Source organism: Aspergillus tubingensis, assembly GCF_013340325.1.
Source record: "Aspergillus tubingensis WU-2223L DNA, scaffold_9, whole genome shotgun sequence".
NCBI lineage: Eukaryota > Fungi > Ascomycota > Eurotiomycetes > Eurotiales > Aspergillaceae > Aspergillus > Aspergillus tubingensis.
Genome location: NW_023336283.1, coordinates 2,717,171 through 2,741,418, shown reverse-complemented (window position 1 = coordinate 2,741,418; position 24,248 = coordinate 2,717,171). Strand labels below are relative to the sequence as shown.

Sequence of the window (24,248 nt, the reverse complement as noted above, 5' to 3'; positions counted from 1 at the left end):
GCGATCTCTGCCCTCCACAAGGCATACCTCTATCCTATGCAGCGAGAACTTTATCTAAGCAGATCTGCCTATCACCAGGCGGAGGGGTTGAGTACTTTTCGTACCGTTATCTGCAACGTCGAGAGTGACACTTGGCCCTCCGTTTTCTGCTTTGCATCCCTCGTGGTGTTTTATACCAGTGCGCTTTCGGTGCGAATAGGCGGAGAAGCCATTCCCTCTCCTATACAGAACATCTCAGAGCTCTTCCTCGTGACGAAGGGCATCGATGCAATACTCGCTCCGTTCATTCCTGCTCTCCGGAAAAGCTTCCTTGCTCCCTTGGTATACAGCGTTTGGCTGGACGATCCATTGAATCGGAACAGGTATGCTACACGCCGCAGTCAATGATGCTGTGGTCTACTACCATCCCTCGTACAAGGTACACAAGTACAGATTGATTGACGTTGATCCGTCCTTACTTTTGTTCGATTAGATCCCACCCTTGTTCAGTACTGCCAGCCGACACTTGGGAACAAATGACGATCCTTAGTCAACTGATCGAATCTTACCCACTGACTCCCGACGAACGGAACGAATATACTCGGTCTTTTTCCAGACTTAGATCTGCAATGAAGCAAATTTCACTGGCAGGACGGGATGTTGAAGCCGGAATGGTCTACATTTGGCCATTTGGTCTCGCAAGGGGGCTGATTGCGGATATTCAACAGCACAGGCCCATCGCTCTTGTTTTTCTAGGGTACTATTGTGTGCCGCTAGCCCTCCTCGACCATTTTTGGTTCATGAAGGGGTGGAGCAAGCGAGTTTTGGAAGATATTGAAGACCACTTGCCAGCTAAGTACTCTTCGTTCTTAGATTGGCCGAAAAGATGTGTCCTCAAATAGGACGCCTGGAAGGCCGCGAACAATAACACGCAAAGGGCACAGAGGCAGAGGGGAAAAGGAAAGGAGGGGTGAGAGAGGGAAGGGCTGATATATAGACTGTCCTGCCTTTAGTTTGCATAGGTGTCATCTTACGCAGCTGTTCTGTGCCCTCCCGTGGTATACCACGCCGGCTATATGAGCTTACGTTACAACATATCTCATGATCTCAATCCTGGCACATCACCCGTAAATGTAACCTACGGCAATATCAAGTGTGATGCGAAACTATTCCCCGGTGATAGAGCAGTACCTTGCACGCATACACGTTTTAGGCAGGGCTTGTTGGCCGCGCAGAATCATGTCGATTTCCAAATCGACAAACGAGTACGGACAGAGCACCGATTGTGCTGGCTTCAGATTGAGGATGAAATAACCTACACTTTAGGAAAAATATCCGTCGTGATCCTTGCAAACCCTGGGCCGACGACCCCACCGTGACGGCCAATGATCAGCAGGTATTGCTATTTATTGGACATGCTAATTTAAAAGTGGGCACTGCAGAACGAACACGAATACGACAGGGCTGTCCAGACTTCTAGATCCAAGGAGCGAATACGATCACAAACACACGGGTGTAGGCATCTCCTGATTCAACCATTGAAGAAGCAAGGAACCATATCCAGACTGGGCATGTAGTCTCTAGAAACCTTTCCAACCCTAGGATCCTATTCGAATTCGAATACGGCTTCTTGAGCCACACCATAGTATTCTTTCGAAAAAGTCTTCAGCGTACCCCCAAGATAATCTGACTTCAATACTAGGTACTACAGGTGGCTCTTGGAAATCTGCGGACGGATATATAAACCTGGAACTGTGCGCATGTTTAGGAGACATCAAGACACTTCTGGCAGTCAGTCAACATCATAGTAAGACTTGTCTTGATATGCATCTCTCTACATTTGTGGGCATTATCGCTCTTGCGGAGCGAGCGTTGACAAGCTCGTTGCAATGCAAATGCGTGAGTCACGACTGTAACTCTACCTTACAGCCGGATTTGGTACTTATGAGGTTATAGGCTCCCAATGATGCTTGCTGGCCGCCCGTTACCGAGTGGGACTCTCTGAATACAACTGTCTCGGGTCGTCTAATTGAAACGATCCCCGTCGGGTCGGTCTGCTATCCTTCCGAACCAACATATGACGCCGAAGCTTGCGCTGCTGTTCGTACCAACTGGACTACCTGGCCATTCCACTCGGACAACTCGGTAAGCACTGGTAACCCCGATTGGGATGATGCATGTACCCCTATCTATGCCAATGGAACCAGTGTGACCGCCAATGTCGATGCTGGAAAGGAAGGCTGCTCAATTGGAAACTATCCGCCATATGTGGTCAATGCTACACAAGTCCATCATGTCCAAGCTGCTGTTAAATTTGCCAAGAAGTGGAATTTGCGACTTAACATCAAAAACACCGGTCATAGTGGCTGGCGAAGGTACCTAAAGCTTCCTCAAGGCCCCCCTTTACCAGCTGACCAAAGACCCTGCTAACTTTCAATTGTAGTATCGCTTATGGAAGTCTGTCGTAAGTACTTGGTTTATACAATGATGCGGATTAATATCTCACCAAGTCGCAGGATCTGGACACACCACATGAAGAGCTTTGAATTCCATGACAAATTCAAACCAGAATCGTGTCAGAAAGAGGAATCTACTATGGCTGCAACTTTAGGCGCCGGGATTCAGGACGGAGAGTTATTTGCCAATATGGCGAAGCATGACGCAATCGCAGTTGGAGGCGAGAACGCGGTTTGTGCCTCCCCCCTGGGATACTCTGGAATCTTGAAGTAAACTAATGTTTGCAGGACGTTGGTGTCGTCGGATGGGCAACAGGCGGTGGGCATGGCCTCGCCACCGGCACATACGGTATGGGAGCAGATAATATTGTCGAAGCTACCGTTGTCACGCCCGATGGGAGGGTACTCAAAGCAAACGCGTGTCAGAATCAGGATCTTTTCTGGGCTCTTCGTGGAGGAGGCGGCGGCACGTTCGGTGTCATCACAAGCCTTACCGTCAAAGCTTACAAGATGCCGTCTGTGACGCTTGCGATGATCAACGTTGGCGCTAAAAACTCTACCTCTACCAAATCCTGGTATCAGCTCGTCGCGCAGATGCACACACAGTTTCCCCGACTGCAGGATGCAGGGTTGCACGGATATTACACCATGTCTGGGTCTCCGAAGTCGATAACTGTGACCCTCCTACAGTACAATAAGCCGAATACGACCAGCATCTTGAGGCTTAGTGAACCATTATTGGAGGTTCTGAACGCTGCCAACTCATCCGCAACACATAGCTTCACCACTGAATGGGTGCCTTCTTGGTATACTCTGGTGGAACATGTTCCCATGTCTGGCAGCACCGGCTCCTCGCACAGTGCTACCGCATCTCGATTGATTCCTCGCCGCGCACTGGAAAATGTTGACTTGCTCGCCGATGTGCTCGAAACAGTGACGTCCCCTGATAATGTGCCTGTACGGAAGACCTCTCCATTATTGTGCTCCTATCGTGTTCTAACGTAGCCTTCACATGCAGATTGGCGTCTCGAAGCCTTCAATCTCAGGAACAATGACAGCCAGCAAAGAGCCTGTTGACAATGCTCTTAACCCTGCCTGGAGGGAAACAGCCGTTCACCTCATCGCAAGTCGATCTTGGGATGATTCCGTTTCCGAGGATGTCGCAAACCAGGTCACTGAGGACATGACCTTCAAAAGAGGATACGCACTGCGCCAGCTTGCCCCGGATGCTGGAGCTTATTTCAATGAGGTGGGAAACTCGCCCTCTATCGAGCAATTTTCACTTCACTCGCTAACGGACAGAAGGCCAATTATCACGAGCCCAACTGGCAGTGGTCCCTGTTTGGGAACAACTACCCCCGTCTTCATTCGATCAAAAAGGTATATGACCCCGAAAGCGTGCTTTGGTGTCATCATTGTGTCGGTAGTGAAGAATGGGCGCTGCAAGACAATGGCAGCTTGTGCCAGACCTTCTGAAGGGGTTCTGGTTAAATTTTGAAGGCATGAATCCATATGTGACATAATCGCATTTTCTATTATAGAGCTTTGCGGCGGTTCTTCTTGCTTAATATAGAGGCTCTGCACTCTCTGCTGGAGCTAATCCTAGCGCTATTATGGTTCTTCCAAAGCTAGCAGATACCTGGGCATTAACCCCTACCGTACATGTACAAGTACGATCTTTTAGTCTCAGGAAAATAGGAAAATTGCTTAATTTCATGTTCACTAAACCTGTTTCGTTACTAATTCTTCCATACTATAGACTGCCTCAGATCTGAGGCATCAATACCAGGGCAGGGCTCTCACGTGGGCGGTGAGAGTGAAAAAAAAAAAGGCACACATGAAATTAGCGAAGAACCGGCGTCAGTCAAGTCGTCATGGGCTGAAACCATAGTTTACTGTGTAGAGAACTCTCCCTTGGGCACTACGACTAAGCACCAAATACAAGGAATCACTAGAGTTACAGCCCGTCATCCTAACTGCCACTCACCTTGACCACTGTAGATATACTTTTTCCATATCCATTATCTTCTGCCCACGGCCAAAGTGGGCGTCGCCATCCTGTCTTCCCTTCCGGGCACCCGTTTTCTTTTCCTTTCTTCGTCTCTCCGCTTTCATCGCTCCGCAGCTGGTCCTGCTTCATCCTTTGCTGCTGCTGCTACTACCTTCCCCTCTTTGCGACTCTCGCTTGCTGCTGCTGCTGCTCCTCTTTCTTCTCCGTCCCCGCCCTTCCTCTTTCTTTCCCGCCGCTCCTACTCGAGCAAGAAGAAGAAAGCATCCAAGTCCAAAATGCCCCCCAAGAAGGCCGTCGTTCAAGAAAAGGTCCTACTGGGCCGTCCAGGAAACAACCTGAAGAGTGGTATCGTATGTGAGCATTGACCCCACCATACACTATGTGTTTTTTTTTTTCTGCCCCTCCCAGCCTCCTCCCTTTTCGTCTTTTTTTTTTCCCTTTTGTTTTTTTTCCAACGTCCCTTCCCTCGCTTGTTTCCTTTCCCCCCTATAAATATCTTCCTTCTCCTTTTTCTTTTCCTTCCTTCTCTTCTCCTTCCTTCTCAACATGCAATCACCACACACAATGTAATTGCCAAAGAAGGGAAATAATAATGTTTATTCTCTCCTCTCTAGGTTGGTCTCGCCAACGTCGGCAAGTCCACGCTCTTCCAGGCCATTACCAAGTCGTCTCTTGGTAACCCCGCCAACTTCCCCTATGCTACCATTGACCCCGAAGAGGCTCGTGTCATTGTCCCCGATGACCGCTTCGACTGGCTGTGCGAGCACTACAAGCCCAAGTCTCAGGTTCCCGCCAACTTGACCGTCTATGATATCGCCGGTCTGACCCGTGGTGCCTCCACCGGTGCCGGTCTCGGTAACGCTTTCTTGTCGCACATCCGTGCCGTCGATGCTATCTTCCAGGTCGTTCGTTGCTTCGATGATGCCGAGATTATCCACGTCGAGGGTGACGTCGACCCCATCCGTGATCTGACCATCATCAGCGAGGAGCTGCGTATCAAGGATATCGAGTTCGTCGAGAAGGCTCTCGAGAACCTTCAGAAGCAGACCAAGCGTGGTGGTCAGACTCTCGAGATGAAGAAGCTGCGTGAGGAGGAGGCTACCGTTGCCAAGGTGCTGGAGTGGCTCAAGGACGGCAAGGACGTCCGCAAGAACGAGTGGGGTCCCAAGGAGGTACGTTTATTATCATTTTCTTCTATCCTGCGCTGCACCTGCACACCTTTTATGATGAATAAGAGTTTTACTCGAAATAACCCAGCTCGTCGAATGTCTCAAATTTTTTTCCAACGTAGAGGCATCATGAGATTACGTCCCGTCTGATTCACTTGATTATCATTATTTTGTCATCTGCATCACTGTTTTCGCAACATGCTGATTTGTCTAGGTTGAAACCATCAACCCCCTGATGTTGCTCACTGCCAAGCCGGTTGTCTACCTGGTCAACCTGAGTGAGAAGGACTACATCCGCCAGAAGAACAAGTACCTGCCCAAGGTGTTCGAGTGGATCAAGACCAACTCTCCGGGTGACTCCCTGATCCCCATCTCCGTCTCGTTCGAGGAGCGTCTGACCCGCTTCGAGAGCGATGAGGCTGCTCTGGAGGAGTGCAAGAGCCTGAACACCAAGTCGGCCCTGCCCAAGGTGATTACCACCATGCGTCAGGTGCTGAACCTGGCCAGTTTCTTCACCACCGGTACGGACGAGGTGCGCCAGTGGACCATCCGTAAGGGCATCAAGGCCCCGGCTGCTGCTGGTGTTATCCACACCGACTTTGAGAAGACCTTTATCCAGGCCGTTGTGTACAACTACGCGACTCTGCGTGAGTACGGCGACGAAGGTGCCGTCAAGGCCGCTGGTAAGGTGATGACCAAGGGTAAGGATTACGTTGTGGAGGATGGTGATATTCTGTTGATCAAGGCGGGTGCTGCCCGTGGTTAAGTGGTTAAACAGACTATATAGCCAATACCATATCATTTCCTTCAACTTGATATTTCATTGTAGTAGTCATAACCAGTAAGCAGTGATCAAGTAAACCGTAATCTATAGTCATACTCTGTAGTTCATACTCTACGTAGTACGTATAGCAGACCTGCAGCTAGCTACCCCACCGACCACGTGACATCCCCCGCAACAGATCTGCGTGAAGATTGCGATAGCCTCCGAATTCACAACATACACCACACCACCAGCAAGATGTTTAAAAAGGAGTAAGTAGATGCAGCTACCAAATACCTCCATCTACCCAATCTATGCAACCATATCCCCCTTACTCCTAATCCCTCCTCACCAATCCTCCTCACAACACTCCTCCTCCCCACCACCATCACAAGCAAAGCTAACAAAGAGTACCAGTATCCCCCCGAGCAACCGCTCAAAAGTCAAATCCTCCGTGCAGCGCGGCCTCCGCCAACGGTTCCTCGACACATACCCAGGCTTCGAACCCTACATTGAAGAAGTCCTACCGAAGAAGGCCCAACTGGATGCCGTGAAGCTGTACGCTCCCCATACCTTTATACCCCCACCTACATTCTCACCCCATCCTCACCCACGAAACAGCAAGCTAACTAAACCCATCATCCCTCCGGGATGATAAATGAAATAATAGTCCAGAAAGATCCACCCTCTACACCCACGAAAACACCCCCCTATTCTACCAACCGCTCGACGGCCCACCCATCCCACACCTGAAACTCATCCACGCCTACCCGGACGCCCTGCCCACGATCCAGATCGACCGGGGAGCTATTCGGTTTGTGTTGTCTGGTGCGGCGCTCATGGCGCCGGGGTTGACGAGTGCTGGGGGACGCTTGCCGGATGTGGAGAGTGGGGAGAAGGAGATTAAGGCTGGGGAGGTTGTTGCGGTGAAGGCGGAGGGGAAGGAGACGGTTTGTCTGGTGGGTGTGTTGAAGGTCGGCACGGAGGAGATTAAGAAGGTTGGGAAGGGGGTCGTGCTTGATGAGGGGCATTATCTTGGGGATGGGTTGTGGAGGTATCATCTTGATTAAGATATCCCCGGAGGGGAGTTATGGTAGGGGGATGGGAGGGGGAGAGGGGTTTATACCAGTGTGTTTGGGGTGGGGTTGGGGTTGGGGTTGAGGTGTGGCTATGATATGACTTTTTATTATTATGTTTGTACGTGAATGAAAGTAAAAGTGTCTATGTCTTCTGTTATTCTCTCTTGAAGGTGGGTGGTATTATGTACATTTGTATGTAGTTAGCTATGACGATGATTCAGGTCGCGGGGACAATGATGTCGGTGATAGTGATGACCATGATGGTGTGCGGATCGCCAGTCCTAGCCCCTTCACGCTCGTTCCTGATCCGTTCAGCCCCGTCCCTGGGAGATTGCCATCTCTCAATCCCGCGCGCGTCACGGCCCGTTGCAGCATATCGCCTGATCCGTCGAGCGCGATCAGGAACCGAGCCAGTTCTGCACACAGCTCCCAGTCGTTCTTCCGCGATGCGAGGTACATCAGACGGACGACATAGTCCTCGATAGGCGAGTCGTGGTCGTCGTCTTCGTCTTCGAATGCCTGCAGCACTAGGAGATAGCCTACTGCTGTTTTGAGCGAGTTGAGCTTGAGTGCTTGCTCGAAGAGGTCCTTCGGCGGAGGAAGGTATGTGAACAGGGTGCGCCAGGACCGAAGTTCTGTTTTGCGCGTGCACTGGACGACAATGTCTAGGTATACGGTGGCGGGTAGGGATGCCTGGAGGAACGATATGACCGTCGGAAGGAGGGGGCTGTGTTTTTGCGATGGGTCGTCGGTCTTGCTGTCCTTGCTCGCGTTGTCGACCTCGTCGTCGAGGACGTGGTGCAGCAGGACTTCTAGGGCGTGTGGAAAGTAGGAGAGGTGGGAGAAATGTTGGCATAACGACAGCGCTGCTGGCATGTCGCCATGTGTCAGGCTATGTTGGAGGAAGTATGGAAGGAATAGGTGTGTCTATACAGTCAGCAGCAGTCTTGAAGACCAGAGGACAACTTACTCGGATGGCGAACTTCAGCACAGAGAACGTGACATCGCGGCGCTGGGTCATCTCTGCCTCCACTCCCAGCACGATGCCCTTATTCAGTAGTACTGACAGAGGGTAAAAGTCCAGTGGTACCTCGAGCGGCTTCGCTACGTCTTCCCGGTGCAGCACATCCTGCACATCGCTCCATGAAAGGAGTTCTTTCCCGCAGAATGTCCACAGTGAGTCCCGTAGCGACAGGTTACTGTGATACATGTTCAACGCCATCTCGGCTGCCGGACTAGCCGGGACTGACTCGTCCACAGACGGCGCAAAGTTGAAGGACAACTGGTCCCTCATCAGAATGTAGTACTCGACTTCGTGCGATACCACACGCATGTCGTACTTTAGCTCTCCGGTCTCCGACGTCGATGGTTGCAGCAGGACCAAGTTGCCGTCGACCAACAAGAGCACTGATGCGACCTTGACATCCTGTGATGGATCGCCATTACCTGCTGCAGTCAGTATACGTCACAACCCAGAAGCAGCACACTTACGCATCTGATCCTCAGGCAAAATCCAGCTGATCGCTCGCACGCGAGTCGGTGCCCGCACGATGCCATGAAAAGCAATCTGACCAACCGGGACCAGTGTTATTCGGGAGTGTGCAGAGTTGATGATATAGTGGTAGAGGATATTATCATAGGTATAGACAAGAAGGGAGTCTTCGCCTGACGGCCCGATGAAGACGACAGGCGAAGGTAGGTATTCTATATGCAAGATTGTGTGGTTGTTCAGGGGACTCTCTCGGGAGTAGAGCCGGAGCTGTGACGATAATTAGTACTTGGTGCACACTCATCTCTGTTGACTCACTTCATAAGATCCATCGTTGTCGATGGCAGCAATCAGAATGTGTCCGTACCAGCACATGCCGCCTCTGACGGCAAACGAATTCTCAATCTTGGAATCCTCAAACACTCGCCAGCGGCCGCTGTTCACGCTATAGTGTGCAAGTCCACGCCGGCCAGCAATGGCTACGTACCTCCCGTCCTGCGAGACGACGCTGGAGCGAATGGGCCACTGGGAATGCAGATATGATGGTGGATATTGCGCATGGTGCCAGAGCGAATCCTTACCCGAGATAGTCATGAGATCGGGTAGGTCGTGGCCGCGGTAGAGAATAATCTCCGTCCCGGTCTGCAAGAGACCCCGAGCCAGGTTCGCAGAAGAGTAGCAGCCCGTCAAGGCGCTGCGAGCGGTTTCGAGTATCCACAATCGACGATCATTCTGACCCGTAAGGATGATCTCAGCCCCCCCGCCTATCCAGCAGCCGTGAGATACACCAGTCACCCAGTCCTCATCGTTCGACTTGGCAAGAGTCCGATCTGCCGTGAAGCTGGTCCCACCGGGCTTGCCAAACACACTCCATGTCGTCCATCCACGCTCATAACCTGCAAAGAGGCAATAACCGTCGGGCGAATAGGACATGAATGACAGATTACCGGTTGTAGCAAGGGAAGCTGGCAGTTGAAGCCTATGCGAAAGAGGAACATTCCCCATGTAGTCTTTAGCCGTGTATACCAGAATATCACCGTTCATGCAGTTGACAGTAAGAAGCGAGAAGCGGGCATTGACTGCAACCTTCATGGCTTTCGTGCCCTCATCCTCGGGGTTGTGGAAGCAATGTCCTTGGAAAAGCTTCTTGGGAGTCTCCGAATCCGTTGTGCCTTCCGGAGTGCGCTGGACGGCATACGCCTGGCCTTCGTTGGTAATCCATACGAGCAGATTGATGGCCCGATCATACACCATATCTGTAATGGACGTGCGCTTAGACACACCCAGGATACGGCTCAGAAGCTCAGACTGTGTCTGGGAGCCATCCGCATCAGGCATCCATCGGATGCACTGAATGGCGGCCGGCTTCACCGTGGCGACGACGAGTTCATTATCCAGCGCAAGGGCTTTCGCAATGCCCGACTCTATCTTGATCGCCATTCTAAAGCGAATGCTGACATCTCGAATCCCAGTAGCCTCTTCCTCGGCTGTTAAGCGCGCAAGCTGCTGACGGCGAGTCGAACTGGTCTGATCGAAGTGGTGTTGATACACACGAGTGGTAGGGCCAACAGCAATCGTATACGTCAAAAGGTATCCATTCAGCGTCTGAGCAACGAGAATGGTCGAATCCGGGTGCATCAGGAGAGCTACATTAGGCCCATAGTTCTCCAGGGAAGAGGCGGACCGAGCAACCGCAGCTACAACAGCGGTGGGCTAACTGCTAGTCAACATGCGCATCTTACAAGTTTCAAGAATAGGAACCTACTCTAGTCTGCCATATAGCAATTGACGAATCAGTCATCGTCGCAAACATGAACCCACTCCTGGAAACGCAAAGCCCCGTAATGGGCTCATCCGCCCAGGCCGAGTCCGTCGTCCCCGTCGGTTTGTCGGCTTCATTTTCTCTCAACGACAAGCCCTGCTCCGCAGAGCTCTCGTACTCTATTGAATCATCATCTTCGGAGATCGTAACCGGGATTGCAGGGCCATTGATCGCATAGACCCGGGGAACTCCATTGGGCCAGTACATGGCTCGACACAGGCGCGAGAGTCACGGAGTATATCAGCAAGTTCACATCGAGTCATCTTCGTCAGACGCGGAAAACTTAAACTGTCGGGGTCGGGACGGATGCGATCCCGCGAGTACCGACCATATCCACCCAAGAGTCTCACTGACAGCGATGGATGAAGATGACGGTTGGGAACGTGGATATGGATTGGATCCAGCTCGGGAGCACGGGGTATCACGTGCAGGGAAGCTCCGGTGACAAACAGACCAAACATCCTGCAAGCCCCCGCATCCAATTTCCCCCCGCGACGCCTTTGCTTTGCTCGTGATAAGACATTTCCGTTCTCTGTGATACCCCCTTATACCTCACACAATGGTAAGATTGATTTTTTGCGCAGCCGATCATTCTGTAGCTATGATCAGAACCTAACTTCCCTCTCTCTAGGCTCCCACAGAGTCCAAGAAGCGCCTCGCGCTTGCCATCATTGACTTCCTCGGTGCCAGCTTGAAGGATGGCACCCTGACCGCCGACGATGCCGAATCCATCGAGATCGCCCAGTCCTGTATCGCCGATACCTTCAAGGTTGATCCCTCCAACGAGGCTGCTGTGAAGGATGCCGTGGGTGGCCAGTCTCTGGCCAGCATCTACAGTGTCTACGAGAAGCTTCGCAACAAGCCCACCGGCGACTCTGCCAAGTCTGCCGAAAGCCAGAAGCCCGCGGCTGGCGCTCCCACCCCCGAGTCCGACAAGCTGAAGTCCGAGGGTAACGGTGCCATGGCCCGCAAGGACTACACCTCCGCTATCGATCTCTACACCCAGGCTCTGGCTATCGCTCCCTCGAACCCCATCTACCTCTCCAACCGGGCTGCTGCCTATTCCGCGGCTGGACAGCACGAGAAGGCGGCCGAGGATGCCGAGCTCGCCACTGCTGTTGACCCCAAGTACTCCAAGGCCTGGAGCCGTCTGGGACTGGCTCGTTTCGACCTGGCTGATTACCACGGTGCCAAGGAGGCCTACGAGAAGGGTATTGAGGCCGAGGGCAACGGTGGTAGTGAGGCCATGAAGCGGGGTCTGGAGACTACTAAGCGCAAGATCGAGGAGGCCAAGCGTAGCACCGAGCCTCCCGCTGATGCTGTTGATGATGCTGCTGGTGCTTCCCGTGGTGGTGGCGGTATGCCCGATCTCTCTTCCCTTGCTAGCATGCTCGGAGGTGGAGGTGGCGGCGGCGGCGGTATGCCCGACCTCAGCTCCATCATGAGCAACCCTATGTTCGCCAGCATGGCCCAGAACCTGATGAGCAACCCTGACATGCTCAACAACCTCATGAGCAACCCCCAGCTGAGACAGATGGCTGAGAACTACGGCCGTGGCGGTGGTATGCCCGACATGTCCTCTTTGATGAGTGACCCCAACATTGCCGATATGTAAGTGACATGGCATACCTGGTCTACTGCATTGCAACTAACATGTATCTTCCAGGGCTCGGAACATGATGGGCGGTGGTGCCGGACGTGGAAACCAGTAAACGGGATATCCTATATGTGTTAGTGTTTCGGAGCTTTATTTGTTCATTTCATCAAAAACCATTGTCGCGCTCTCGACCTCGTATACGTGCAATGTATGATCATCTTAATTATGGAAGCGAATAGACACACCGCTATACTTGTCTGACAGATCTGTCTTGTTATGAGGAACATATTTCTTCGTTTCACAGCTGTATTTACAAAAACTCATAATGACCCACTTCATGTCGCCAGATTCAGGCCACATAACACCTAGACTCGCTTATCAAAACCACCAGAGAGGCCTAACGGCCACTCAACATAAAGGAACAAGACAACAAGCACTGAGCCAATGCAAAGATTTCATCAGAAGAGTGGAGGGTGAGGTTGCAAAGCGAGTAAACACGAGTCCCGAAACGCCCGAATGGAAGCACAAGGCCCACTGCGCAGATGTATATATATGATATACTCTTTTAGCGGACGCCAGTGAAGCTGGATCGGAGTCCAGCAGAGGGTGAGTGAGGATATCACAAAAGTGGGAGAAGGATGGTAAGAAAGGCGCCCAGCGAGATTAATCAAGTTACTATCACAGACGGTTTCATGAAGCGCCAGTTCCGCCTGGTCTCTATTTTAACAAAAATCAATATTGTACAGTCGGATGATATCAAAACAATCGAGAAGAGAATAGAGGCATGTCATAGACCAAAATCAAGCAGGTGTTGTGATCGTTGAGCGTCGAGGTAGGCGAGGGAGGTAAGAAGGATATTTCGAATGGCTTAGATGTAGTCACGAGCGGCCTTCTGCAGCTCGATCAATCTCCAACCCCGGGTCTCCGGGTTGTTGACATCCTCGGGTATCCGTGTCAGACCGATGGCGTAGGTGACCAGCTGGACCTTGTCCTCCATGCCGGCAGCCAGCTCGCCCGTCTTCACGTTCTTGTAAACGTGAACCTCCTGGGAGCGGCAAGTCACAACGAACACGGGGATGTCGCCGGGCTCCAGCATGCGGGCGTGGGAAACATCAACGCCACGGACATCGAGGATACGGCCATCCGACTTGAGGCCGGCAGTAGTGTACTGCTGGGCAAGAGCAGCGTAGACATGGAACTGAGCATCGGAGAGCCACAGCTTCAGGGTCTCAACGTCTCCCTTGACATAGGCGTCAAGCACTTCGGGCAGGATGTATTCACGCATCTCTCTGAGGAAGGCTTCCATCTGGAAGTTGGGGTCCATCTCACGGAACTTCTTGATGACACGAGCGGTCTCGTTTTCGGCGAAGAAACCAGCAACACGGTCGGAAATGCTGCGCGCGGTGCTGATCAAGGGGTTCTCCGACTCCTCGTAGGACTCCTTAAGGGTGAAGAGCTTCTGCATCATAGGGTTGGAGTCCTTAAAGTCGCGCCACGATTCCTTCCAGGCAGAGTCCTTGTGGAGGGTAACGTGGGTTCCGGCACTAGAGTGGATAACTGTTAGAGATCTCCTTCACATAATCTACTGAACATGACTCACTTGGGATCCTCAACCATCGGCTCGACACGGCGACCAGCCTTGAGCTCAGCCTCTTCACGCAGCTTGCGCTGCTTCCGACGCTCCTCCTTCTCGATGTAACCTCCGTAGCGGGAGCTGCTACCATCATCGATGGCATTCTTCACACCACCCACGGCACTCTTGTAAGCCTCGGTTTCTCTGACAGGTCTTGTGACCTTCTCAATACCAGAGCCAGTGACGTTGACACCCTTTCTGATACCCTTGACAACAGGAGTGTTCCAGGTCCATGCGGCACTAGTGCCAATGGCCTTTCCGGTGGTCTTGATGGCAGTCGCAGTCTTGGAGGTGGCGGCTCCAGAGGCGGCTTCATAAGCGGCACGAGCCTTCTTGATGTTCTCGTTCTCGGAGAACTGGTGAGCAGACGAAGCAAGAGCCTTTGTCGACTCATTCCACTCCTTCGAAGCCTTGAACTCCGTCTGAAGAGTCTCTCTGAACACCTGCCAGGGAGTCTTGTCACCATGGGGCGGCGGCGGAGGCGCATCCTTCTTTCCTTCCTTCTTGGACTCCCCTTCGCTCTTCTCCTCTTTCTCCTGGTTGGGCTCTTCCGACTGCTTCTCCTGCTTTTCTTGTTGCTCCTGCTTATCCTTCTGCTGCTGCTGTTGCAAGCGAGGGGCGACGACGTGGAAGGATCTGGTCAGAGGGAGAGCAGCGAACGGGGAAACGAGTTGAGAAACGGGACGGTCCGCGCGCTGGCTGTTCAAGAGGGTGTTTCGTGATGTAGCGTAAGAGCAGGACTGAATCAAAGAGCGCTGGGACACAGCAGCGGTCTTCAGAGTCGGCACCTGAGACCGTAGGGTGGCCGCCCGCGCGGTGACCGACATCCTGGTAGCCGAGATCATGCTATGCGACTATTTAAACAAGAACCGAATTAAAACCAAGGAAAAAGATAAGATCTGCGTGTTCGCCAACCCCGAAGATAAGGTGGGAGGACTGAGTTGAGGTTGAGGTTGAAGGGGGGAGGTGGATGAGGAAGAGCGAGGAAGCGATGTCGGCAGCTGGTGTCAGAACGAGCGAGAAGGGAAAAAAGTTGAGATGCTGGACGCCAAGCCCGTCGAAAATTCGGCCCTTTTCCGCCGCCCTGTCGTTCCGGCCCAGACTTGCGCCGCATCTTCGACTTGGAGCCACCTCCGGCTATTTGCAATCACGACAATTTCCATTGTCTGTCCGGAGTTTATTTTCATCTTGCTCCGCGTTCAATTTCGTTGGCTGGTATAACGGCCACGTTCGGTCCTTTCACCCGCCGCCTAGCCGTATCTCCCCGACATCCTCCTCGATTGACGACACCGCAAAGATGAACTCGACATTCGTTACTGCCCTGTCGAGGGCTCTGCCTACCGTTGGCCGCTCGTGTCAGATCCGTGCCCCTGCTTTCCGTCTTACGAGACCCTTCTCATCGACTCCCGCAATTCTCGAAAGCGCAAAGGAGAAGACCCGTCAAATCGAGAGAGAGATTCTGAACACCCCTGCGGAGAAGCAACCCGCCCAAGAGAATGCGTCATTCTCTGCGATCACCAAGATGATGCAGGGCGAGAAGGTTCGCTCAAACCAGGGTGTGAGTCGTGACTACTCCCGGATGGCCGAGAGCCTGGAAGCAGAGTTGATCAACCAGCCGTATGCCGATCGGTCTCCTCCTTACCACCTTCATGTCTACTGCCACAAGCACAACACCATTATGACATTGACACGGCCGAATGGAGACCCAATGTTGGCTAAGAGCTGCGGTCACCTTGGATTCCGCAAGTCTAAGCGTTCGGGTTACGAAGCCGCCCACCAGCTGGCGTCGCACGTCTTTGGCCAGATACAAGAAAGGGGCTTTTTGTTGGAAATCAAGCGCTTGGAAATTATCTTCCGTGATTTCGGACAAGGCCGTGAAGCTGTCACCAAGGTTTTGCTCGGTAACGAAGGAAGGAACATCCGCGGCTTGGTTTGTCGGGTGACGGACTCCACCAGACTCAAGTTTGGTGGTTCGAGAAGCCCCAGGGTTCGCCGTCTTGGTTAAGGGGGTGCATTTTGTTGACGGAATTTGTTATGTCGTTCTGACGCGGGTAGAAGTGCTTTGCTAGAACGTCTGGGACAAGAACACGGGCATGCTTTCATGATACCCGATGATGGGATGGGATTGATCAGAGATGCCCCGGAATAGGTTCTTCTCAGTCCAACCATATGGCGACCCTACACTGTATCAACTGAACCGTTCTTGTTGGGTGGCAATAGTTCGGGCAATGGTTCAGGGTTCAGGGTCCAGCTCCTTTTCTCTATTTGTATACTAGCCAGCCTGTTCCCGGCATATATGGGATTATTTTTTTTAGGATGCGAGTTTCTACGGGTGCAATGTATATCAATTCAAAGTTTCTCCTAGCAAGAATGTTATGAATGAAGGCGTGTAGTTGGACAGTTTGTCTTGGGAAATCTCCATAAAAGCGAGGCAGGCTGAGATCTAGGCCGACCCAAAGGGGGATAGCGCGAGGAGCTCCCAGGACTGCCACTCCGAAAGCTGTTGGCTGAGATCCCCCTCTTGTCCTCCAACAACTCCCTCACTCTCACTCGTCGTTCAGCTTATGCTTCTAGCCTGTCCATCGTGACGTTGAATTCTGTCTCTTCCGACTGGTTCTTTGCGCTTGCTTCCTAAGCTCTTTCGTTGAGACTGCACTATATCCGATTACCTGCGGGCGCATGCGCCGGAGCTGCTCCTCTGCGACGATCGAGCAGCGGATCCCCCCCTTCGAGACCGGTCTAGACGGCTTCATGAGTGCCTGTGATTCTGTGTTGGGCCGTCGTCCAAGACCGTTTGGATGCACCCTCTAAATCCCTTTCTCCGTGCCTTCTTCCGAAGCACAGTTCCGGGGCAGTGTATACCCACCGAGAATCATGTATGTCCCGCCAACTCTATCGGCTCCGGTCTGAGCCCAGCTTCTGACATGCCAACTTTAGGTCCTCCTAGTACCTGTCACGGAATCGCTGGTCGGCTCGCGCGACCGCGAGTCATCCCTCTACTACTCCGATCTCGTCGTATCCGAAGAATTCTTGGGAAGCCATACCTTGCGAATACCAGTGTCCACCGGGGCCGGCGGGGGAAAGGATGACTCAAATATACGAGATAGCCGGGGCAAGGCCAAACAAGTGACGACGGTCAACGGGCGCACGGTTATTATCAAGGAGAATTCGGTGTACAGTAACAAAGGTGGGAAGGCATCCGGCTAGTCTCCTGAGTGGCACATGCGCTGACCCTTGTATTTAGGCTTCAAGTCCCTGAGCCAAGCCCAGCTGTTATCCGATGCGCTGTACTACAACAACAGCAACGACTCTCAACCATGGCTGATCTACTACATCTCACGGCCGTTGATCGGCTCATTCGACCCCGGAAAGATAGTCACTGCTGTAGTGCCGGGCATGTTACCAAAGCGCGACATCATAGGCAACGGCATGAAGTCTAGCGAGTCCGTTTCGTCGCCACCGAAGAAGGAGATCAAGACATTTGGAGAACTCCTCGCGCACTTCCCGATGATTGCCCGGCAGATGCAACCTGGATTGGAGAGATTGTTCAAGGAATTTGGAAAGGAGCTGGGGAAACCGTTGCCACCTCCGCCGTCTCGTTCGCCCCTCATATTCGACGAATACGAACGGAAGCAGAACAACAACGAGATAACCGCCGACGAATCTGCTTCTATCCGTAGTTCAGCTTCTCGCAACAGGGAGGGCCTACCCTTCAACTCCGAAGAGTACTTCGAGGATGACGAGGATCTGATGCGTCGAAGTCTGGAGACAGCTGTTACTGCCGCAATTGACTTGTTTCGTTTAGTGGATAAGCAGCAGTTGTCTTTTCTAGGTGCCACCACCGATCTAACGGGACCGTTGGTGGAAAGGCTCATCGAGCGCTACGTCGCTGAGCAGGTGCACGAATCTCTTCTCTTCCCTCGTCTTTGCAGTTTCCGCCAGCCAGAAGACGCAGAGCTAGACTCTAGGATTCGTTACATGGAAAACATTGACATCTCGCAAGTGGGCATAGTTGTCGATGGTGGACGAGAGGGTAAGCGGGAATTGTTACAGCGCATCGGGAGAGCAGTGGAAGAGTTCCGCAAAATGCTAGACGCCAAGTGCCCCCACGACATGTTGAGCACTCTACTTCAGACAATCAAACTTCTGTCTTATCCAGGGAATTACGATAGAGCGGGGTCTCTTGCATCGGAAAAGCAATACGCGCCGGTAACGATCAACGCTGATATTCTGGTTTCATTGCTGCTGGTTGTGGTCATCAGATCCCAAGTGAAGAATCTGCAGGCGAGGCTGATGTACATGCAACATTTCATATACATCGACGATGTTGACAGTGGTGAAATGGGCTATGCGCTGAGCACTCTCGAAGCTGTTCTTACCTATCTGGTGACTGATTCCGCGGGTCTCCGGCGAGCCAGTATTCGAAACAGGCGCTTATGGAATGCAACTAAAGGCGGACGTGTCGTGGACATGAAAGCCATATTAGAGCCAAATGGCGACCAGGAGTCGCTAGACGAAGTCCCATGCGAGCCCGAAGAAAGAACTGTTGCGTTTCGGACGCATGACGAGGATAATCTTTGTCAAAGTCCACATGAGCCCTTGCTTTTGCAGGATGCACCGTTCGAAATGAGTGTTCCTAGTGGGACAGCGCATGATGAGGAACCCTCCGAGCCACCTCCCCTTTCTCATGTTTTTCCTTTCCAGACGTGGACGAACACGGCCCCTCCGAAAGAGATCCGACGCCCTGTGAAGAAGGTTTCCATGGATGTCCGCAGCCTGTCTGAATCATCTGGGATATCTTTGGCTTCCCGGACAACGGGAATGGGCTCAATTTCAAGCGCGATTGAGGGGGACAGCTCAATTGAGACATTGACGAAAACGCAAGATCCTGCAGGCGACTCGATTCCGATGATGGCCGTAGAAAGCCGCCAGCCAGACGCCTTGAAATACCTGCTGAGCCTTCAAGATTACTATCCGCTGGCGGATATTCTCGAGGACACAAATACAAATGGAACCACACTACTTAGTGCTGCTGTTCAGCTTGCTCATGTCGAAATGGTGGACATTCTATTAAACTTCCTATTCAGTTCAACGGATAAGCACACCATTGCATCGTACCTACAAAAGTCAGACATGCATGGGCGTACGGTTGCACACTACCTCTTCAGCACGCCATCGGTAATGCATAGGTTGGAGGGACTGCTGCCGTGGTGTCAACGCGACAAGCATGGACAGACGCCACTGTTCGCTTTATGCAGGTCTTACGATCACCCGGACTACAACTCGATGGTGAAAGAAGCACTCACGGCCGCTCAAATCGCCCAAGGTGATGGCAAGCCCTTGCGCCTCGATAATCATGTTGACTCTAGAGGCAATACATTGTTGCATATCGTTAGCGATCCGGAAATTACCATCCGCCTCTTGCAAGAATGTGACTGTGATCCAAATGCAACAAATGATAAAAGGTTCACTCCTCTCATGATGGCCAGCAAGTACGGCCGCATCGATCAGGTCAGGATCCTTTTCATGGACCCCAGAGTTGATGTTCACCTGAAAGAAAGCCGTGGTTTGACTGCTGTCGAACTTGCTAAGGATGATGAAGTGCGCAATCGCATTGACGATCTCATCCTTCTCTCCAACCCCCCATCAGCCTACGACGAGCAGTCTGGTCGTGTCACGACGGTGGTGCGCTCATACTTTGTTGAGGATGCGACAGTGCGCTTTGTTCTCAAGTCCGGTGCCCCGAACCCAACCATCAACTCAGCAGAGTCCCGTCCTGCGTCAGGGACAACATTCACAGTTACCACATGCCGTCGCACGTTTTCTGACTTCGAGAACCTTGCAAAGTGCCTGTCCATCGAGCATCCGGCTTCCTATATGCCGTCTCTGTCCGACTTCCGTAGCCCTTTCCAGATTCATTCCAAACCGTCCCGCTCTGTGCTCCATGACATGCAAGAGAAGCTCGACAGGTTCCTCAAGGTCTTGCTCACGCATCCAACTTTCGCCACTCACGAGATGCTGTGGGAGTTCTTTTTGGTTCCCGAACTGCAGCCCGAGATGATGGCAGACCGCTCGCAGCGCAAAGCCCAGGTTCTCACAGAGTCCATCAACGACGACTACGAACCCGTCACACCCGAAGGCATGCGCGAGACAGAGCAATTCGTCTCTCACGCCCAGGACATGGTCCGCGCCGTCCACGTCAACACTCGCAGTCTGCTTCGTCGCGGCCACGCTCTTCAAAACTCTGCATCCGACATTGCAGACGCCGTGGCCCTCTGTGCCTCCGTTGTCTCAACCCTCAAGGAACCGACCAACGCTCTACCAGCCTCCTATGTCGACGCGTTCACCCGCTATGCAACCCATCTCTCCACTTCATCTTCTGACTCTTCTCCTCTCCTTCAATTCCTCACGGCCCTGACCTCAATCGACAACACCACAACCGCCATCCTAGCATCCCTCTCTCGTCCCATCTCCCTCATAAACAACCTATCATCCACAAACAGAAACCTCTCCCGCAACCGCTCATCCCTCGTATCCTCCTCCCTCCCCCGCAAATTCAACATCAATTTCCCGGGTCTCGAAGAATCCCGCCAAAAGTCCGTCCGCGACCTCGAAACCAAGATCCAGGACTCCGAACTCCAGATCGCTCGTCTCTCCCGCGAAATCACCTGGAATAAGGACGTGGTTGTCGGCGAACTAGCAGGCTGGACCACCTGGCGCGAGAAAGTCGGACGAGATGCCATCCGCTCCTTCGTCCGAGCAACCTTAGTCCGAGAACGCGAACGAGGAAAGCGCCTAGAGCGGTGTTTACGTGGAGTGCGCGAGATGCGATAGATCTGTTTACTTTCATTCATTTATCCATTCACCCTGTTGTATCATCCTGTTATTATCTACAAATCATGCATGTACGGCGGTGCGGTGTATTTGCTTTTTTCTTCCCCTTCATCTGACTTCGTTTCGCTTTTCACTCTCTTCACCTGGTATCTCTCATTTCATCCTTCTGGTCCTGTTATAAATGGCAAGCTCTGTAGACTTATTATTGATTGATTGATTGATTGACCGGTGTTGTGTGCTGTGTTGCCATTTATGATCTTGGTCTGCTTTGACATTGTGCTGTGTTGTGTTGATTGGTCTGGTCGCTTGTCACTCGGCTTGTGATGCGTCTAGAGGACTGCTTAGCTGCGTTGTTAACCTAACCTATATTCATATACTACTAATATAAATCCGACGATGTGATGATATGAGTGGTCTTATTTGTAGGAGAGTGGTGGCTTGCTCATGGATTAGTGTCGGGCTGACTTTGCCCTATTCTGGGATTTGAACTAGGATTGTTTAGATAGGTGTAAAGATGGCTTAGCTGAGGGTAGCTGGTGTGTTGCTTGCTGTGTTAGAGAAGCTGTCTCATTCCTTTGCTGAGCCTTAGCTTTTCCTATAATTAGATATCGCGCACTTCGGATTAGAACGATGAGAAATGGTCCTATTTCGACAACTTTTGTCTATTGAGAAGGTGCATGGCCTTCTTATTAGTTCGTCCTGAAAAGGACTTTCGTAAGCAAAAAGGCCTTGTACATGAGTTCACGACGAGAAGGAATACCCTATAGGGATAGAAAGGAAAAAGGAAAGTAGACAAAATGTCCCTGACTTCCAATTCCGGCTTGGAAAATACAACTCCTAGTCGGATGTGACTATACCAAACACGTACCCAACAAGCACCCATCCCATAGTCCTGTAAGTCAAAAGGAGAAAAGGGGAGACATTGTTCTTTGGATTGCTGGAAGTTTGAACAAGCTGTTTCCACCAGCGGAATCACGCTTGCTGCTCGACGGGACATCACCGCCCTCATGTTCAACGTTTAAGGAAGTCCGCTCCAGGGCGTAGGCTGGGTCTGTGTGGTGTATCATTGGCTTCACCGAGAATGCCCTCAAGGGTGACGGTACGACAACGATTGATCTGGCCTTCGAGCCATGACGTTCGTGGCGGGAACGTTTTAACGCGCTGGCTGGACGTTCCGGTATTGCGTTCAACTCAGTTGTAGAGCCTGCATCTCCCAGGGTAGAGCTGGGCGAGTCGAGCGTAATCGTAGAGACGCTTTTGCTCGTGTGATAAACTCTCGTCACGGAGGGACCGTCTTGTTCAATGAGATAGGTCGAAGATGGCGAGCGACTCCTACTGAACATCAAAGTCTCTCGGCTTATCTGCTTGCTGCTCGTCGCAGTCATTTTGTGGCCTTCCTCGAGCAAGGTGAGAGCAGAGTAACCGGAGTTTGCATAATCTTGCTTTTCACGTTTGTGTCGCTCCCAGCTTCTTTTAGCCTTCTTGATGGATAGGATAGCTAAGAAAGTGAGAGCCATTACTGTGACGGCCGTAAATATGCACGCAGCAGCAATGGAGCTTTTCTGGTAACTCCAATGCGGTATCCAATTCCGATTCATATACTCTGGTCTCCGAGGGTCTGCACGTAGGTTCACCAGAGATATCCCAGCCTGTGCTGCACCGTCCTCATTTGTAGCCATTTCCTGCGATGAGGTGTTTGAGCGAGTTGCAAGCTGGGAGTCTCTGGCATAATCAAGACCATCAAGAACAGTGTCTAGCCGGTGTTTGACGACCTCACTGTTCCTGTTCCACAAGTGCATGCCCCCATAGCCTCTGTTTAGCGAGCTGTAGGCGCTTTCCAGTATCCCGGCAGATGTTCGTGACTGCTGCCCCAGAGCCCTTCTGTGGTAGTAGCCCTTGAGGGCACAATAGAAGCTAACAGCATCAGGAACGCGGGGCTGTGAAGCAAAGAGCTGTGTAGTTTGCCGGTCTTCTTTTGGTGCGGGCCAGAAAGTCTAATAATGGGACTCGTGGTGTGTATAAAGATCGAAGGTGCAATACAACTGTTCGATGACGGTAGCTTGTATATTGATAATCGCTGCCATTAGAGCAAATGCCTCGAGTCAGTATCAAGTCAGAGATATTCCAGAGAATAGAAGAATAAGTGATCTGTCCACTGTAGCATGGCTCAAATGATACCAGCGGAAAATGGAGGCAACTGCTCTGAGAATCACGGCTGGGTTGTGGCTTCCTAGATTCAAGTATAAATGTGGAACCTAATGTTAGCATAGTAGCACCTGAAAAGGGTATTTCTCTATTAGTGGCACTAGTAGTAGTAGTGAGCTTCTCATTCAGTTCTCAAATTAGTACTATACTATGCTATGGTGTTATTCAAGTAATAGATAAAAGTCGAGTGAGCAATCAGTATAGATCTTGTTATATATATTGGATATATATTCTGCCTTTGGGGCAGTGAGTATGGACACCACCAAAGATTTGTACAATTTCCTGACGCACTGAAGTACTCAAGTTCAATAGTAAATATGATTGACATGACCTCGGAGGAATAATCTCAAAAGTGAAGTCATCAATAAATCCCAGGATAGTGTAAAGAAGTATACAATTGCATGTAACATGCCGCCCTCCCAATAGCGCTAATCCCGAAACAGATCGACGTCATCAGCACCGCCACACCCCAGCCTCATCCACCGGCATGATGTCATCGCCAGGGTCCCAATGTAACTAAAAGTATATATAAGTAATGAAGGGTGCCTGTCAGGCTTATCTCCCACTTCCAAACCCAAACTTATCTATCTCCACTTACTTTTCCTATTACACAAAAGTATCAAGAAATTATTTCTACTTCGAAGATACAAAGCAAACTACAACCATGCCTCTCGTCGTTCCCGGAATCAACAACACCTCTGGTGGTGCCAGCCAAGAGGAGTGGCTCAACAAGCTGGCGGGGAAGAAACTCACTGAGTCGTCGAGTGATGTGACTGTATGACTCTCTTCCTTCTCACCGAGCTAGATGTTGCTGTATCTTGTGTGTTGGGGGGACCTTTTGACTGATGCTAACGTACCGTTTAATATAGTCATTTGCGAAGAAGGACCTCCCCCAGCAACACCGTGTGCTCAAGCCTGGTGATGCTAAGACAATGGACATGAGGCCAGAACGGTTAGTTTACCCCCGTTGTTATATGTATACTGTCCTCATGCTGATGGGTTTGTGTCTTAGGATGAACATCCACTTGGGTGACGATGGCACTGTTCATGATGTGACCTTTGGCTAGAGGTTGATACTTGATGTCTGGATTACGACTTATAAAGATGTGATGTGACTTGTTACGATATTATGGGACGATACTTTATGTACTATTCTGAGACGGATCTATTGAAATAATGTTGTTCATTATAGTGTGATATTCTGTCATCTG

General features: G+C 51.5%; 10 protein-coding genes across 10 annotated transcripts; 7 read left to right on the top strand and 3 right to left on the bottom strand.

The window, feature by feature from the left end:
- Positions 1-1,803: 1,803 nt before the first annotated feature.
- Positions 1,804-3,911, top strand: AtWU_08975 (FAD binding domain protein; the record flags this gene model as incomplete). Its single annotated transcript, XM_035504083.1, has 7 exons — positions 1,804-1,878; positions 1,936-2,354; positions 2,423-2,443; positions 2,496-2,667; positions 2,724-3,392; positions 3,454-3,684; positions 3,741-3,911. The coding sequence occupies 7 exons, from the start codon at positions 1,804-1,806 to the stop codon at positions 3,909-3,911; spliced, it is 1,758 nt and encodes a 585-aa protein (XP_035359976.1).
- An 810-nt stretch (positions 3,912-4,721) lies between these two features.
- AtWU_08974 (YchF/Obg family ATPase) lies at positions 4,722-6,381 on the top strand (the record flags this gene model as incomplete). Its single annotated transcript, XM_035504082.1, has 3 exons — positions 4,722-4,796; positions 5,061-5,618; positions 5,830-6,381. The coding sequence occupies 3 exons, from the start codon at positions 4,722-4,724 to the stop codon at positions 6,379-6,381; spliced, it is 1,185 nt and encodes a 394-aa protein (XP_035359975.1).
- Positions 6,382-6,636: 255 nt separating this feature from the next.
- On the top strand, positions 6,637-7,448 carry AtWU_08973 (translation machinery-associated protein 20; the record flags this gene model as incomplete). Its single annotated transcript, XM_035504081.1, has 3 exons — positions 6,637-6,650; positions 6,796-6,936; positions 7,049-7,448. The coding sequence occupies 3 exons, from the start codon at positions 6,637-6,639 to the stop codon at positions 7,446-7,448; spliced, it is 555 nt and encodes a 184-aa protein (XP_035359974.1).
- A 213-nt stretch (positions 7,449-7,661) lies between these two features.
- On the bottom strand, positions 7,662-10,975 carry AtWU_08972 (RIC1 family protein; the record flags this gene model as incomplete). The annotated part of the gene is made up of 5 exons (XM_035504080.1): positions 7,662-8,384; positions 8,428-8,903; positions 8,949-9,216; positions 9,265-10,659; positions 10,712-10,975. 5 exons carry the CDS (start codon positions 10,973-10,975, stop codon positions 7,662-7,664), a joined length of 3,126 nt encoding a protein of 1,041 aa, XP_035359973.1.
- A 352-nt stretch (positions 10,976-11,327) lies between these two features.
- On the top strand, positions 11,328-12,480 carry AtWU_08971 (putative Hsc70 cochaperone (SGT); the record flags this gene model as incomplete). The annotated part of the gene is made up of 3 exons (XM_035504079.1): positions 11,328-11,330; positions 11,400-12,379; positions 12,435-12,480. The coding sequence occupies 3 exons, from the start codon at positions 11,328-11,330 to the stop codon at positions 12,478-12,480; spliced, it is 1,029 nt and encodes a 342-aa protein (XP_035359972.1).
- Positions 12,481-13,233: 753 nt separating this feature from the next.
- Positions 13,234-14,825, bottom strand: tim44 (protein translocase subunit TIM44; the record flags this gene model as incomplete). Its single annotated transcript, XM_035504078.1, has 2 exons — positions 13,234-13,909; positions 13,966-14,825. 2 exons carry the CDS (start codon positions 14,823-14,825, stop codon positions 13,234-13,236), a joined length of 1,536 nt encoding a protein of 511 aa, XP_035359971.1.
- Positions 14,826-15,295: 470 nt separating this feature from the next.
- On the top strand, positions 15,296-16,003 carry AtWU_08969 (mitochondrial 37S ribosomal protein uS11m; the record flags this gene model as incomplete). The annotated part of the gene is made up of 1 exon (XM_035504077.1): positions 15,296-16,003. The coding sequence occupies one exon, from the start codon at positions 15,296-15,298 to the stop codon at positions 16,001-16,003; it is 708 nt and encodes a 235-aa protein (XP_035359970.1).
- A 793-nt stretch (positions 16,004-16,796) lies between these two features.
- On the top strand, positions 16,797-20,832 carry AtWU_08968 (putative VPS9 domain protein; the record flags this gene model as incomplete). Its single annotated transcript, XM_035504076.1, has 3 exons — positions 16,797-16,874; positions 16,936-17,185; positions 17,243-20,832. 3 exons carry the CDS (start codon positions 16,797-16,799, stop codon positions 20,830-20,832), a joined length of 3,918 nt encoding a protein of 1,305 aa, XP_035359969.1.
- Positions 20,833-21,731: 899 nt separating this feature from the next.
- Positions 21,732-22,631, bottom strand: AtWU_08967 (uncharacterized protein; the record flags this gene model as incomplete). The annotated part of the gene is made up of 1 exon (XM_035504075.1): positions 21,732-22,631. The coding sequence occupies one exon, from the start codon at positions 22,629-22,631 to the stop codon at positions 21,732-21,734; it is 900 nt and encodes a 299-aa protein (XP_035359968.1).
- A 1,070-nt stretch (positions 22,632-23,701) lies between these two features.
- AtWU_08966 (uncharacterized protein) lies at positions 23,702-24,104 on the top strand (the record flags this gene model as incomplete). The annotated part of the gene is made up of 3 exons (XM_035504074.1): positions 23,702-23,812; positions 23,907-23,989; positions 24,050-24,104. The coding sequence occupies 3 exons, from the start codon at positions 23,702-23,704 to the stop codon at positions 24,102-24,104; spliced, it is 249 nt and encodes an 82-aa protein (XP_035359967.1).
- Between the last annotated feature and the right edge of the window lie 144 nt (positions 24,105-24,248).